We start from the raw sequence: 17,500 nt of genomic DNA, 5'->3' as shown, positions 1-17,500 counted from the left end.
TTACAGTCTCGTCTTCCTCATTTTCCTCCTCTTCTTCTTTCTCTTCCTTTATCTCCCTCCTTCCCCATCTTCCTGAATCTTCTTCATCCATTATGCTACGTAGTTTTCTTTCTCATATTCTTCTCTTTGTCCTCTTTGTCCTCTTTATCCGCCATTGTCCTCTTCGTCTTGTGTTGGCTTTCCTCGCCTTTCTAGTTTTTGTATCTTCTTTTCTCTCCCATCGTGATTTATTCGCTATTATGCATCTTTTTCCTCCTGAAGAAATTTTCCTCCTCCTCCTCCTCCTCCTCTTCCTCCTCCTTTCTCTCCACGTGCATGCTCATTTATTTTTATCTTTTTTTACTTCTACGTCTGTCAGTATTCGTTATCTTGCATTTTCATAGTCCTTGGTTATTGTTTTTCTTCTTCTTCTTCTTCTGGTATCTGTCCACTAATCTCCCTCTGTCCTATCCATCACTCTCACTTGCACGCTCTTCCTCATTTACCTTTTTATGCATTATTTCCATCCTCCTCCTCCTCCTCCTCCTCCTCCTCCTCCTCCTCCTCCTCCTCCTCCTCCTCCTCCTCCTCCTCCTCTCTCACTGTTCCGTCAAGCCAAAAAGATCCCCCTTCTCTTCTTCACCCTCCCCCTTTCTCTTTTACTTTTTTCTTTCCCTTCTTCGTTCTGCAGGAGGAGGAGGAGGAGGAGGAGGAGACGACTCTCCACGTCACTCAGGCAAGGGCGTGGAAAGTCAACACGTCGTCTGTGCCTGAAAGTCCTCCTCCTCCTCCTCCTCCTCCTCCTCCTCCTCCTCCTCCTTTCTACGTCTCCTCTGTGAGATTTACCTCATGACAGTCTGGCTGGAGCGAGACCCATCACACCATAAAAGTGAAAATGGCCCTTGTGCATTACTTCCTTTAGGGGCGAGTTTCCCTCAGAGCCTTCCCCTCCTTTATGGTAATGATGTTTGAGCCGTATAGTAAAGGGGATTAAAGGTCAGAATGTGGCGATGCGCAGGCAAATAATGGGCGGTCGCAGGTCGCCTTGAGGTGCACGATCAGCTGACACAGGTGTAAACAAGGCGGACACGTGCTTGTGTGAGGCCCAGTGACAAGTAAAATTAATGCCCGTGAGACCGTATCAAGACCCCCTTCAGGTTTATTAATCGCCCGCACCTCGCCTCACCTCGCCTCGCCTCGCCTCGCCTCGCTTGCCTTTCCTTGTTTCCTCTAATGCTTTTAGAAGTTATCCTTGCCTCGTTATATACTGTCTTTTGTTTATTTGTTTTTCGTTTGTATTTTTTTGTTTAATGGGCTTCTTCCTCTTTTGGTGTTTGTAATTTTTTTGTATTTTGTTCGTTGATTATCTTTTTTTCATTGTATCTTATATTTTTCTCTTATTTTTTTTTCTTTTACGTGTGTTTTAATCATTATTTGTTTCTCTTACTTCTCCGCCTCGTGTTTATTTGTATGACATCGATTGCGGATTTTGTTTTTCTTTTTTTCCTTTTAGTTTATTTTTCTCAGCATGAAATTGAATGTCATGTTTATTTTATGTCACGTGTAAAGCCAGTCGTGGATTTCTTTAATAAATTTCACTCGAGTATTGTTTATTTGTTTGTGATAAGGTGAATATGCTCCTAGATACGTCCTGATCCGGTTTGGGAACACACACACACACACACACACACACACACACACACACACACACACACACACACACACACACACACACACACACACACACACACACACACACACACACACACACACACACACACACACACACGTAATTTCCACATTCATATTCCCTCAGTTAAGCTTAAAAAATTTACGATCACATACTTAAGATGCACACACACACACACACACACACACACACACACACACACACACACACACACACACACACACACACACACACACACACACACACACACACACACACACACACACACACACACACACACACACACACACTCAAACTTCAGCTGCTCTCATATTCAAATTTAACCTCACAAAACAGATTTGCATTTCACCTTGCACTCAAATTTGAATTTACTTAAATTTACACTCAAGTTTACCTCTCACACGTACCTTTCTTGGGGCGAGGATGCGTGCAGAGAGAGAGAGAGAGAGAGAGAGAGAGAGAGAGAGAGAGAGAGAGAGAGCGAGAGCGAGAGATGCATAGAGAATTGTTTGTTTATTTACAGTTATTGGTGTGACTCGCTGGACGGAGTAAATAGAGAGTAAGGAAGGAAATACTGCCATGGGATCTGCACGTATTGTTACCAGACTTTAGGAGAACCAGTGACGGCAGTACAGTATTTTGATATCATTATACACACCTTGGCCGTCTGAGGGAGACCATGAGAGTGTGGGATGTGCAGTGAGAGTGAATGGAGTGAGACTGGGAGAGTGTGGCTATGAGGATGTGAGGGGGTGGCCTGGTATGTGAGGTGAAGGAAGGAGAGAGTGGATGAAGGAGAAAATGTGAGAATATAGGATGTGCAGACTGTGAGTGGAGAGAGACAGGGAGAGTGTGGCTATGTGAGGGAATGGCAGGGATGTGAGGTGAAGGAGGGAGGGAATGTGAGGTGAAGGAGGGAGAATATAGGATGTGCAGACTGTGAATGGAGAGAGAGAGAGAGAGAGAGGGAGAGTGTGGCTGTGTGAGGGGGTGGCAGGGATGTGAGGTGAAGGAGGGAGGGAATGTGAGGTGAAGGAGGGAGAGTGGGTAAGGGAGGCGGTGGTGTCAGTGCAAAAATCGGTGTTCCGCTCGACTGGCCGTCAATTTCACACTAAAACACTCCGACTGAGGCTGCGGGAGTGGGCGAGGAGTGGGGATGGGGAGAAGAAGGGGCGATGGAGGGGAAGGGGGAGTGTGGTGGGGTTGTTAGGGGAAGGCTAGAGATTGTGGGGAAGACTCCGTGGGGAAGAGAAGAGAATAATTGTAAGAATTGAGAGAAAAAGAGAGAGAGAGAGAAAGGAAGAATTTTCTCGTGTATAATCATCTTTTATTTTATCCCTTTGTGCATTCTCCTCCCTATTACACCTTCCATCTCTCCATTCCCTCTCCCTACACTTTTCCTCCCTGCACGGCGCCTTCCCTCCCTCCCTCTCTCCCTCCCTCCCTCCCTCCCTCCCTCCCTCCCTCCCTCCCTTATATTATTCCTCCCCCTTTCCCCCACAAATAGCTGTCCTGCACAAGGGTTGATTTCTTTATTTACTCTTTGATCTTGCCGGCCCATTGGAGGAGGAGTAGGAGGAGGAAGGGGAGGAGGAGGAGGAGGAGGAGGAGGAGGAGGAGGAGGAGGAGGAGTTGGGGGAGAAGAGGAGGAGGATGCGAACGAAGAAGAGGGAGAATGGAAGAACCAATGTGCGAATAGGTTTGGGAGAAGTATTTTCTGTCTGTCTGTCTGCTTGTCTATATGTCTCTCTCTCTCTCTCTCTCTCTCTCTCTCTCTCTCTCTCTCTCTCTCTCTCTCTCTCTCTCTCTCTCTCTCTCTCTCTCTCTCTCTCTCTCTCTCTCTCTCTCTCTCTCTCTCTCTCTCTCTCTCTCTCTCTCTCTCTCTCTCTCTCTCTCTCTCTTTCCCTCCCTCCCAATCAGTACCGCATAATCTCATCTTTCTCACCTTCGTTTCCTCCGCTCCCTCATCAACTCATTACCTCCTTCCCTCCTCCTCTCCCTCTCTCCTACCTTCTCTTCCTCTCTCCCTCGCCTCTCCATGTCAACCTAGAGGGTGAAATAATAAATCATGTGTACCATCACTCACTAAGATGGACGGCCTCTGCGTGACACCCCCCTTACTTCCCCCACCTCTTCACCCTCTTACACTATGCACCCCTCTACCCCTTTCACCTGGTACTCCCTTCAGCCTTTCTCGCACCCATAATGCCGCCTCCTTTGCCTCCCCTTGCATAAATACTCACATCTCGTCCAGCCTTAAGCTTACCTCCCTTAAGGTTTTTGTAAGGACTTATTTAGTTCCTCATTCGCTTTCCTCTTCCTTGCTTTCTGTGTTCCGTGACGTGTTAGTTGTGCTGTTTTGTGTGGCGTGGAAGGGAGGGAAGAGGTGATGCTGCCTGCTTTTCTTTCTTTGTGGTGTTTTGGTTTGTCTGTCGATTGTGGGTTTTTCTATTTATCAGTTCTGTTTTTTTTTTTTTTATCGATTTTGCATTTTTCATTTGTCGATTTTGGATTTTCTGTTTAAGGATTATCGGTTTTCTATTTGATTGTGGATTTCCTGTTTGCCGATTTTGGGTTTTCTACTTCAATGCCAGTGTATTTTAGGGTGAAATTCAGTGTCCCCCTATATTTTGCGTCACTAGATGAGAGGCACTCTTAATCTTGCGTCTCACCCTCCTCTGACACCTGACGCAGCAGTGAAGGGTCGCGGGGAATTAGAAGTAAAGATTTGTAGTGGTGCAGTTAAGCGAGGCGAGGTCACTGGGACGAGAGAGGGAGGCAAGAACACTCAGACCTCCTTGGGCGAAGCGGACAGGGGGATCCAGGACTGACAGAAGGCTCAGAACCCCCTACAGTGCCCTCGGAGGCTGCATCACCATCACAACCACATTCACTACCACTCACCACCGCCATCATCGCAACCACGCAGCCATCATGGGGTATAATTGAGCTACTTGGATTGTTGTTGTTGTTGTTGTTGTTGTTGTTGTTGTTGTTGTTGTTGTTGTTGTTGTTGTTCCTCAGGCCACCCACCGCTGCATGGGGTAAGAATCTTCATGTGCTTCAGTAATATAAGAGAGAAAGGTCGAGTCTGACGATTTCACGCTAATATTTTTCCCGAACGAGGTCACAAAATAAGTTGCCAGAGAGAGAGAGAGAGAGAGAGAGAGAGAGAGAGAGAGAGAGAGAGAGAGAGAGAGAGAGAGAGAGAGAGAGAGAGAGAGAATGAATGTGTGTGTGTGTGTGTGTGTGTGTGTGTGTGTGTGTGTGTCGTGCGTAGTTCAGTGAGTTAATTATTTTATGTTTAATTTATCCAAGAACCTAATCTCCCACTGTGCTTGGTATTGGATCTACACACTATTATCACATTTATTATAATTATTATTATTATTATTTTTATTATTATTATCATTATTATTATTATTATTATTATTATTATTATTATTGCTATTATTATTATTGTTGTTATTATTATTATTATTATTATCATCATTGTTACCGCCATTGTCATTACTATCATTACCACCACCACCACTACCACCACCTTTAAACACACACACACACGAGCACCTATCCACCTCAGGACGGGGAGCAGTGTCCGCCACCTCGCCGCGCCAAGGCCCCAGTAACGCCGCACTAGAATGCTGTCCATGCGAGGCGGTAATTGCATCTCCTCCCGCCTTGGTGAGCTGGATTATAAACGGCAGGGATATTAAATACTTGTCATTGCGGGTGGCTTAATAATATTGGAGCCGCAACACACAGCCGCTGAGGAGGATACAACACCTGCAGCAGTAGGGTGGCCTGGTGTTCCTTACCTGCTGATTACTTACCTGAGCCGGGAATTGGAGCTTGAGTGTTACCTGAGGGTTGGTGTTAAGGAGGATACAACGCTGAAGGAGTAGAGTGGCCTGGTGTTCCTTACCTGTTGATTACTTAGTTGTGCCGTGAACTGGAGGGTGAGTGTTACCTGAGGACTGGCAGGTGGATTGAAACTGTGAATCATCGTATCAAACACTTTACTAACGAGAGGCATCCACCATGACTAGTGCAACACTGACTTTAAATAAAAAATAAACAAATAACAGATATACGTACAACAAATTCAGAAACAAATAGAAATAAAGAAATAAACAATTATGGCGAACACAGACAAGCAAACAAGGCGACGGTATAAAAAATAACAACAGGATTATTTATCTATTAATATTACATTAGAATTCATCCGGGTAGAGAGAGAGAGAGAGAGAGAGAGAGAGAGAGAGAGAGAGAGAGAGAGAGAGAGAGAGAGAGAGAGAGAGAGAGAGAGAGAGAGAGAGAGAGAGAGAGAGAGAGAGAGAGAGAGAGAGAGAGAGAGAGAGAGAGAGAGAGAGAGAGTCATCTGAAGTCATTAGTATAGAGTTCATAAATGCACACACACACACACACACACACACACACACACACACACACACACACACACACACACACACACACACACACACACACACACACACACACACACACACACACACACACACACACACACACACACACACACACACACACACACACACACACACACATTATCACTCAAGAACGAGCATTGTTACTAAACATTACAGAAAAATCAGACTTTTATTTAAATATATATTTATTCCCGTGTACCTTTTTATAATGCAACAGTACCGCGAAAGTCGTTATAAAAGCCGTAAGTGGCCATTAGGCTGTCACTTAATGGGCGTAACGAGGCTGTTAGCAGAGGGAATGTCTGAACTTGAGGAGAATGAGGCTGGGAGGGACGCAGAGAGGGAGAGGGGAGGAGATGGGAAGGGGATCATTATCTTTTCGCTTTGTTGTGTCTCCTTTTTATTCGTAGTTGCGTTTACTCTGTTTTGAAATGTAAGGGTCGTTTTAATTATTACTTTTACCCCTTTTATTTTGTTTTTGTGTGTTGTCGAGTCTGATGAACATTTAAATCTAAAAAAACTGAATCGCTTTTTTTTCTCCCTTTCATGTCGCCCAATATTTTCGTTTTTTATTTCAGTTTGTATAAAAATTTCGTGATATCAGAGTTTTTATATCTATCTCGTGCTCATTCCCTTCTCTTTTTTCACATCCTCAAATAATATTCGCAGTTTTTACATGATTCCATATTAAATTCGTTGATATATTTACCTACATTTCATTATTCCCCTCCTAATTCACGTGTATAGACACTTCCCTGCCTTAGAAGACCTCTAGTGATTTCCTTTCCCCTTTTCCCCCTTCCCCGAGCCCATTCCCAGAGCCCCCTCCCTCGGCCACTCCCCACGCTGCAGGCTGCCCAGGTGTGACAGGTAAATATACAGGCAGGCTACCGTAAAAATAAAGGTATCGTCACAGGCAGTCTCAGAACAGCCGTTGCTAACTTTACTGTTGACTATGAGTGTGTCCCGGCAGTCACGTGACCCTCGAGCTGGCTGGTGATTGGACGAGGGAGGAAAGGCGGGTGTGCATTGGATGAAAGTTGTTACTGAGATTTATTTATTTATTTATTTATTTAATCTTTTGGTTTATTAGTTTTTATGATGGAAGTAGAAAAATACTGCAGATTCTTTTTTTTTATTAATTTGATCTTTTTTTCTTTTGCGTTTATATTAATGTTGGATAATTTAATCAGAAGTCAAAGGGACTGATCAAGGGCAGCAAAATATGATTAAAAAGCTGCCTACTCGTACTGGAGAAAGAAAGAAAAAAAGCAAGACTATTACTTTATATAACGCTATGCACATATTCCTGTTCCTCTCCCTGATGAGTGAGTGTGATTTCAGTGAGCACCAACAGCAGCTCTTCCCTTCCGCCGTCCATCACCCACTGACTATTCCCTCTTCCTCATTGGTCACCGCCAGCATGAGGAGCCAATCACTGCCCAGGAAACAAAAGCACCTCGCCTCCCGCAAGCTAACTAAAGCTATTAAGCAGCTCTGAGCTTTATTTTCCCTCCCTCCCTTCCCTTTCCCTCCCTGTCTTCACCCATCTTGACGTTCCGGTCCCACTACTCCCCTCCCTGCCACCCCTTCCACCACCTCCCCTTTCCTCGCCCCTTGAAGTGTGAGCGGGCTGGACTGAGGGGCCGGCAGGACAGGTGAAACACGATGCTCATTAGGCCTTAGGCTGACAAGGTGTAACACAGGTAATTGCCAGATTTACGATGACATCCACCATCTGAGCATGTGTAACCCATGTATCGCACTTTCTATCCGCGTGTCCGGTGTTGCGCGGTGTTTTGTGTGTTAGCGGCGGAGTGAGGAGTGTCCTGTGTGTTAGGAGTGGGAAGTGTTTTGTATGATAGGAGTGGAGAAAGGAGTGTTTTGTGTGTTAGGGGAGAAGAGGGGAGAGTGGGGAGTGTCGTGTGTGTTAGGGGCGGAGTAGCCGTGTTAGCCGCGGAGTGAGGAGTGTCTTGTATGTAGGGAGTGAAGTGAGGAGTGTGTTGGGTGTTAGTCTCACGAAGGAGTGGAATAAGAATCATCTGTATTTATCTTAGATCTTCGTAGACATTCTGATCGCTGCAAAATGATGATAGAACGTGGATTGAATTGCCTCAGTGTAATTCTAATAATTCAACGACTAATTTTCATAATTATTTTTTGATTACCTTTTGTCAACCTTTAGCTATTAATATTAAGACAGTTACCTTGCAGCCGAGTAACCAATCTGCCTCTACTCCTCACCCCACTCCATACTCTCTCTTAGTCACTCGTTCCTGTCACTGCAATGTCCTACACCTCTCAGTCCACAAACCCTCTACTTTCATCCTTATTACCTCAACCCCTCCTCTTCTACCTCACAGCATCCGTACCTACACTGAAACTTGACATCCTCTCCCGCTTACACCCACTCACCTGTGCCCCTCTCACTACACACACACACGTTACACCTACACACTCTCCCTCTCACACTTTCATTGCCCACTAAAGTCGCCGAAGTGTAGCACCTTTGTTATAGCGTGTAATCTGATCCACTGCGCACTCAACACGCGCAGAATCTCTATGACGTCACAACATTGGGGAATTGATGGGACGAGCCGCTATGCCGTTGACTACGAGTATTTCACTGGTAACGTTCAAAGTGGAGCGAGATTAGGTCATATACTCGTATGTGTATGCGTATATATGTTTTGACTCCATATTTTCCTCGCTATTCGTGCATTTTTTACCTAGGGTTTATTTTTGTGATGGTGCTTTTATTTGATCCGGAAAGGTTGCGAAATTACAGGTTAAATGTTTAATTTTTTTTTTCCGAGTTTCGTGCGTTGAAATGCATCGCTTTGGTAATATAGTTTTATTTTACGGGGAGGTTCTGGTTCAAATAGTTATGGAAGTCTTTGTTACCTGTCGCTGCACACCTGTCACCACACACCTGCTGCTACACCTCACTCACCACACACGCACACCACTACACACCTGTCTCCATGCACGGTTTGCTACACACGCGTTATTACACGCCATTACATTACACTTGGCTAAGTCATCACACACATCTGTCACCCTACACACCTGAGCACCGTCGCCAGGTAATGCACAGCGGCCTGGTGCCCCACAACCACCAGTCTGCAGGTGTGTTCAAGCCACGACAACACTAAGACGAACAAAATAATAATTCGAGAGGGAGAAGAGACACCGGCTGAGGTCATCCCTATATACACATTATACACGGCTATGTACACCTGCACACAAACAACACCTGGCTAACACTTAATATAAAGGTGCTCACCTGCCGGTAGCACCTGCATCGGGACGTACAAGTAGTAATGCCATCTATGTATGTATGTATGTATAGGTATGTAGTATGTATGTTTTCTACAGTCGTCACTGGAATGCTCCCTCGGGACACTGTCTTTAATGCCGATTCGTATATCACCTCACATATATGTATACAATTTTTGCTCGTGTTTACACATATATTTACACACACATACAGATATGTAATGAAGTGCCCGTACCCGGACCGCTGCCCGCACGAACCTGCCGCCGCTCAGCCGCCGCCCGTCGCTGGGCGCCGAGGCCTTGAATCCTCTTGAGAGGGGCCATGTCCTGGAGCAGCGGCGGCCTGGCGCGGCGGGAGGCCCCTCGAGGGTGCCGGCCGGTGCGTTCCTACTGGGCAAAAGAGAGTGGTATTTTAGACGTATTCCGAGGGCACCGGGGGGAGGGGCTGGTCCTGCTTACTCTGGGCCAGGTACACGCCCCGCCGCTGAGGCCCCTGCTGCTGCCTGCTGGGGAGGGGTGGCAGGGGTCGGTGGGAGGAATCCTCGTCCTCCCCCTCCTCGGCTAAACTGACGGGCAGGGACTCAGGCTGGGCCGCGGCCACCCCCGGCCCCTGACCGGTAATACTAGTAGGAACACCGGCTGCGCCAGGAGCCTCCTCCGGGCCAGGAGTAGTGACCCCGGGAGGGCCGCCGACACTGACCCCTGGCAGAGGGGCGGTGACCCCAGCTGGCCCGCCATTCCTGGGGCACGTAGAGGCCACCGGCCGGGGCTCATTGGGGCCTTTATTATTAGGCAGCGTCTGCACCTGACTGGCGGTGTGGATGACGGCCATGTTGGGCTGTAGCGGCGGCAGCACGCTCTCGCCGCCCCGGGCGTCCAGGGCGAGGTGCTGCGGCAGGAGCTCCAGCGCCAGGGGGAGGATTTCTCGGGTGTGTAGGGGAGGGTGTATAGAGTTGGCGGGGGGCGCACCTCCCCGCCCGGCTAGCAAGTTGTGGCGGTTCATGATGGCCACGCTGGAGGAAATGTTGGGGAGCTCCAGGCACCGTTGCAGGCCCGTGCTGCTTCGCTCCTCGTTCTTTCTCTTCTTTTTCTTCTTTTTGTTGTTGTGGGTCTCTGAGGAAGACACGTCGGAGTAGTAAGCGGAGGAGGGGGTGGAGGTGGAGCCGGCGGAGCTCTCGGGCTGCTCGAGGCCGGCCTCGGAAATCACATACCCTGCGTTCTCGTAGGTGCTCTCGCTGATGTAGGCGCGGAGGGAGACTGGCCGTAGCGGGTCGGGGATTTCAGAGTAGGTATTTAGAGAGTAGGGGCGGTAGGCAGCGCCGCCACTCGTCACGCTGCCCGGCGTCGAGGCTGTCGTGGAGTTGAGTTCGGCGTAGACTGCGCTCTGAGCGTCGGCGTTGACGTAAGGTTCCTCCGTGTATGAGTTCTCTGAGCCCTGGGAGGAGGATGGGCGGAGGGGCCGCTCCTGGGATGAGCCGCGTCGCCACAGCTTCATGCTCCAGCCGGTGTTCGTGGTGCCCCCGCCAGCGCGGCCGCCGGGGGCCGCTTCCCCGATGCCCTTTATGGCCTCCGTCCCGCCGCGCTCCCCGGCTACACCGTCGCCCCCTGTAGTGGCAGTGGTGGCGGAGCCCTTCGTCCAGGTGCCCCGCATCAGCATGGGGCACGAATCTGAGGACGGACAAGGTAAACATTAGCTTGTTCTTTCCCTTCAGTCTGCCTCGCCGCGTCGCACCGGCACCGTGACGGCCACGAGTCACTGCCGCCACGCCCTCGACACCCAGCAAGCACAGACTATATTATTTGGACCACACATGTCGAACTGAAACACACACACACACACACACACACACACACACACACACACACACACACACACACACACACACACACACACACACACACACACACACACACACACACACACACACACACACACACACACACACACACACACACGTCACACCTGCACCACTGCCCTGCCGCACCAGTAGAGCACGGCGGCGCCACACATCGACCCCCGCACACCCTCTGGGCCACACACACTTCCCAGGCCACAACATTCTTAGTCTTGCATTTGTCTGAAAACCGGAACAAATTGGGATCAGCGCGACATGCTCCGCCGCCCCGCCCGACACGCGGTCCGCCCCATAAACCCGACACAGTCCCTCAATAAAGCTGTAAAAATCATCTCTCATCCGGGCGATTCCCTTGCGAGCTCCAGCCTAGCCCTGAGTGGGACGCGGGCATCCCACTCACGAGGTCTTTCTTCCCCTCCTGGTTACCACTGAGGTGTGACATTCCGCTGCAATAGTCCCCCGCCATAAACAAAGTCCAGACCGGCTCTAGGTAAAGGGGCGGCCCGTGAGATGAACCGAATTAGCGTCGTAAAAAGAGGAAAGAGACGTGGCGCTCTACTCCGCCTCAGACCACCGAGAACCATCAAGTCTTTTGTAGCCCAATGATCCATCGAATGTTTTATGTGTGGCAGCAGGACGTCGGCGGACTGACGAGCTCTCTCTCTCTCTCTCTCTCTCTCTCTCTCTCTCTCTCTCTCTCTCTCTCTCTCTCTCTCTCTCTCTCTCTCTCTCTCTCTCTCTCTCTCTCTCTCTCTCTCTCTCTCTCTCTCTCTCTCTCTCTCTCTCTCTCTCTCTCTCTCTCTCTCTCTCTCTCTCTCTCTCTCTCTCTCTCTCTCTCTCTCTCTCTCTCTCTCTCTCTCTCTCTCTCTGGTGAAGCAAGGTGGAGCTTGAGGACTTACCGAGATTAGGGTGTAGTGAATCGCATGGAGAGAGAGAGAGAGAGAGAGAGAGAGAGAGAGAGAGAGAGAGAGAGAGAGAGAGAGAGAGAGAGAGAGAGAGAGAGAGAGAGAGAGACCCGTACACAAAAGGCAACGGAGCTTCCAAGAAATATTGACAAGGATTCAGCGCTCGAGAAAGCCACCACATTCTAAATAAGCGAGGACGAAACCTAAGACAGGAACACGACTCGGCGATTTGTACCACCAAGGCCGTGATGCCAAGAGGAGGCGACCTGCGAACACGGACGAGGCGGAAAAAGGAAGCTAACTAAAAACACGGACGCAGATAAAACAAGAAAGAGGGGCAGCAGAAAATGTCCGGAGTGAGGTGATTCGAAGCGACAAATGAGTGTGATAAATCAATGTGGCCGCAGGTGAGGGGGTGGAAAAGATGCAGCCTGACGCGCCTCTTATGTCGGCCGAGAAGTTAATTGAATTTAGTGTAAGCGAAGTGTGACCCGACCAGAGGTGTAACCGGAGAGACAGACAGGTAGGGAGGGGCGTGGGTAGGGTGTCCTCTCCCTCCTCCTCTTCCTCCTTCTCCTCCTCCTTCTCCTCCTCCTAGTTGTTGTCGCTTTACTTGTTGTGGTTGATCGTCTCCTCCTCCTCCTTCACCTCCTCCTCCTCCTCCTCCTCCTCCTCCTCCTCCTCCTCCTCCTCCTCCTCCTCCTCCTCCTCCTCCTCCTCCTCCTCCTCCTCCATTATCTTCTTTTTTTCCATACAACTGCTTTCGTTACATATATTGTGTGTGGACTTTTTTCCCACTATTTTTATGCTGTCAGTTAAATTTTTATGTTACTCAGTAGCTGCTGCTTTTTTTTTCTTTTATCTTTTATTCCCTGACCGGTTTATTCAAGGGGACTTTATTCTCTTACTGCCGTTTGATAATACAAGGAGAGGCTTCGCGGAACATGGAGAAGCTGAGGTGAAAATAATGTAAAGAAGCGGTTCAGGAGGACAAAAGACGGACAGATACTTGGGGGAAATGCAGGAAGGAAAAGCGTAAGAGAGGAAGGAAGAGGAGGGTGAATCAGAGCAGAAAGAATGGAGGGATTGAGCAAAATCTAGATCGGGGAACGAGAAGGAGGGAAGAGAGAAGACCAGGAAAATGCGCAAGAGAAAAATAAAAGAGAAAAGAGAAATGGAGAAAGATTGCAGAAGGGACGTGAGCGATAGGTAATGACTGCACACACACACACACACACACACACACACACACACACACACACACACACACACACACACACACACACACACACACACACACACACACACACACACACACACACACACACACACACACACACTACAACCACCACCACCACCACCACCACTACCTCGTTACCGCCGCCCGACCAGATCTGTCTAGCTGATGCCGCTGTACGCATGTTTTCGTACCGTCTCACTCGAGTGGAAAATCCCTTCGATAAGCGGCCGAGACTTCCCCTTTGGAGTGCGGCGGCGGCGGCAGTGGCGAGCGGCGGGTGAGAGGAAGAAAGAAAGGGAAGAAAGAGCAATATAGGACAAGTGAGGCGGTATGGGTAGCGAAGGAAGCAAGCAAAAGAAGTGAAAGGGAGTAAAAAGGGTTCAAAGAGCAGCAGGTGAGGGCAGGTGAGGAGGGCAAAGGGGAAGTTAGGGGGTGCGGAGGCCAGGTGAGATGAGAGCACAGAGGAGCAGAGGAGCGGAAGGCTGGAGCATTAGTAGTAGTAGTAGTAGGAGGAGGAGGAAGAGCAGCAGCAGCAGCAGAATTCAGGCGTTCGAGATGCCACGAGAGGCTGCAAAGGGTCTATTGTGTGCAGGCGAGTTCTGGTGTTGATACTAATTGTTATTGATGGACAGAGGCTGAACAGAGAGAGAGAGAGAGAGAGAGAGAGAGAGAGAGAGAGAGAGAGAGAGAGAGAGAGAGAGAGAGAGAGAGATGGGGGCGGGGAGACGGTAGGGGTAGAAGTGTTTAGGAAATAGGAGGGATGGAGGAGGAGGAATTGGAGGAGAGAGAGGAGTGTCCAGGAAGTCTCGGGATAAAGGCAGAGGAGGTGAGAAGAATACTTGAGTAAGAAATTGTATAGGATTGGCTGATGGACACGCTGATAGGGAGAGAGAGAGAGAGTTGAGGGAGGGAGATTGACTGATACCAGAGAGAGAGAGAGAGAGAGAGAGAGAGAGAGAGAGAGAGAGAGAGAGAGAGAGAGAGAGAGAGAGAACCAACCCACCTCTCCTTCAATACAGAGAACAAAAAGTCAATAAAACTCGAAAACCGTTCAGCATTCCTCTCTCTCTCTCTCTCTCTCTCTCTCTCTCTCTCTCTCTCTCTCTCTCTCTCTCTCTCTCTCTCTCTCTCTCTCTCTCTCTCTCTATTCCTCATTTCCTCATATGCCTTCTTGTCTTCTTTTATTCCCGGCTTCTCAAATTTATTGCCATTCCTCATTCTTCCATCTCTCTCTCTCATTCTGCTTCTCGCTCTTTATTTTTTTCCCTCCTCCTCCTCTTCCTCCTCCTCCTCCTCCTCCTCCTCCTCCTCCTCCTATCGGTTTACCATCACATTCTTCCCAGTTCCCATTTCATTTTCTTCAGTACTTATCGATTCTTCAAACTTTTCATTCTCCTGTGTCTTCCCTTACCATTCGTTTGATTATCCTGGCTTTTCTCTCCCTCCTTCTCTCCCTTCCTCTCTCCTTCCCTCCTCTGCCTCGAATGCCGTGGAGGGAAGATCTCTCCAACACTCATTTGAATAATACAACCTCCTCCTCCTCCTCCTCCTCCTCCTCCTCCTCCTCCTCCTCCTCCTCCTCCTCCTCCTCCTCCTCCTCTTCCTCTTCGGCACTAGAGAGATTCAGTCTTGCCTCAAATTCGCATTTACTCCTATTGTAGCTGAAGCAAGTCCTCCTCCTCCTCCTCCTCCTCCTCCTCCTCCTCCTCCTCCTCCTCCTCTTCCTTCTTCTCCTTATCATGTGTGCTTAGGCTGTTTTGGTCTTCATATATATGTAGTATGTAAATATTCATATACGTAAGTCTCTCTCTCTCTCTCTCTCTCTCTCTCTCTCTCTCTCTCTCTCTCTCTCTCTCTCTCTCTCTCTCTCTCTCTCTCTCTCTCTCTCTCTCTCTCTCTCTCATCTTGACAATGGAGCACGTCCCCTCGCCTTCGTCCCTCAATCTCGCCTCCACCAGCCGTCTCTTCTTCCTATTCTCCTCGTCTCATATCCGAGGGAGATATTCGCCGTTGGTGAGTTATCCGTGGCGGGAAGTGGCCGGGCGTGGGGGGAGGCGGCACGTGAGGCAGATAAGAAAGGTTTCTGATCCCCTTAACCCGCCTGCCGGCCTCCCAGATGGCTCATGCGACTGAAATACCGCCCGTGGATGCCGTTCGTGTCCACTCCATCTCAGGGTGTCCGTAAGTGTTTTGCTGTTGTTTTTTTTTTTTATTATTTTGTGTTTGTGTTTGTTTTTTTTATTTGGGTTTAGTTATTGTGTGTGTTTTTTTGGGGGAGGTTATTTTCATCATTTTTTTGTTTGCCTGTATTGTTTGTTGGTCTTTTTATTTATTTATTTATGTTTTGCTATTTATTATTCTTATTCTGGTACTTGTTATTGTACTTCTTCTTCTTCTTCTTGCTCTTTTTTTTCTTGTTGTTATTATTATTATTATTATTATTATTATTATTATTATTATTATTATTATTGTTATTATTATTATTATTATTATTATTATTATTATTATTATTATTATTATTAGTTATTATTTGCTTTTTATCTTTTTATTTTGTGTGTTTTTTTTGCTAGATGCATTATTATTATTATTATTATTATTATTATTATTATTATTATTATTATTATTATTATTATTATTATTATTATTTGGTTCTCACTGTTTCTATGTTATCTTATTATTTTGCTTACTATCATTATTATTATTATTATTATTATTATTATTATTATTATTATTATTATTATTATTATTATTATTACTATTATTATTATTATCATTGTTTTGTATCGCTTCCTTTCCTGTTTTGAAAGAAATATCTGGTTCAATACGTGTCTATTCACATTTTATTTTTGACCAATGTTTTTTTTTATGATTTCGTCTTATTCTTTTTTCTTTTTCTATTAGAGCGAAACAAATTATGGTTCGGTTCATTTCTCTACTTCTCTTCCACTTGTGTTGGTAATTATTGTGTTGAGATTCTTTCAGTAATTCCTCCTACTGTTTCTATTGCTGATTTCCTATAATTATTTTTCCTGCAGCAACAAAAAAGGGAATTGTTAGTCTGTCTGATGTTTCTTTGTTATTTTTCTTTATCCTCTGTTCACCATGATGTGTGTGTGTGTGTGTGTGTGTGTGTGTGTGTGTGTGTGTGTGTGTGTGTGTGTGTGTGTGTGTGTGTGTGTGTTCAGTTCAATGTATTGCTGTTGTTGTTGCCTTTATTAAATGTTGACTTTCTCTCTTGCGGTTGAAGAATTAGCTGGTTCATTATATATTTCTCTGTGTTTTTTATACCTTGTGTTTATTTTTATTGTCATTGTTTTTAGTCTTTTTTTTTTATTTTAGTTATTGCTCAGTGGTTTTTTTTTCCCTTCCTGAGGTCAAACGAACGGCTGGTTTATTTAGCTTCTTTAATATTTGTTTTATTACACGCGTTGGTTTCTGTTCGACGAGTTTTTTCTTCTTATTTTTTTTTTCCAGTTTTTATATATTTATTTTTTTCTCCGGTGGGGGGTTCCCTTTAATCTGTCTTTGTATCTGTCTGTTCTTCTGCCAATCACAGTATCCGTTTTCTTTATGCATTTTGTTTATTTCCTTCTATTTCTTTTTTATCCCCCTCATTTACAGTCCGGTACACGCATGCAAGCCTCCACACCCCGCCTGCCTTCACTTGTTTTGAAGGATGGCTGCCCACGCACTCTCTCTCTCTCTCTCTCTCTCTCTCTCTCTCTCTCTCTCTCTCTCTCTCTCTCTCTCTCTCTCTCTCTCTCTCTCTCTCACACACACACACACACACACACACACACACACACACACACACACACACACACACACACACACACACACACACACACACACACACACACACACACACACACACACACACACACACACACACACACACACACACACACACACACACACACACACACATCAAGACTTATCTCACCTCTACCTGAAGGAAGAATCTTGAATCTGTAATGAGAGTAAAGAACACAGTTAATTTAATAATAATGATAATAGTACTAGTAATATTGATAATAGTAGTTGTAGAAGCAGAGAGAGAGAGAGAGAGAGAGAGAGAGAGAGAGAGAGAGAGAGAGAGAGAT

At 46.9% G+C, this 17,500-nt stretch overlaps 1 protein-coding gene and 1 long non-coding RNA gene across 3 annotated transcripts in view; one reads left to right on the top strand and one right to left on the bottom strand.

The window, feature by feature from the left end:
* LOC135115034 (uncharacterized) overlaps positions 1 to 17,500 on the top strand; it is a 296,581-nt gene that overhangs the window by 54,678 nt on the left and 224,403 nt on the right. The window lies entirely within an intron of this gene.
* The window catches only part of LOC135115033 (uncharacterized), a 12,332-nt gene continuing 503 nt past the window's right edge, over positions 5,672 to 17,500 (bottom strand). The window contains exons 2-3 of one of the 2 annotated variants that reach the window (XM_064031470.1): positions 17,341 to 17,366; positions 5,672 to 11,064 (exon numbers count right to left, since the gene is read on the bottom strand). In XM_064031470.1, coding sequence (XP_063887540.1) covers positions 9,809 to 11,064; positions 17,341 to 17,366 — 1,282 coding nt within the window. In that variant the 3' untranslated portion in view covers positions 5,672 to 9,808. The remainder of the gene's footprint in view (positions 11,065 to 17,340; positions 17,367 to 17,500) is intronic. The other variant, XM_064031471.1, reaches the window with a different exon arrangement.

This window comes from Scylla paramamosain, chromosome 28, assembly GCF_035594125.1.
Source record: "Scylla paramamosain isolate STU-SP2022 chromosome 28, ASM3559412v1, whole genome shotgun sequence".
NCBI lineage: Eukaryota > Metazoa > Arthropoda > Malacostraca > Decapoda > Portunidae > Scylla > Scylla paramamosain.
The sequence above is the reverse complement of the archived record's forward strand: the minus strand, read 5'-3'. Positions and strand labels throughout refer to the sequence as shown.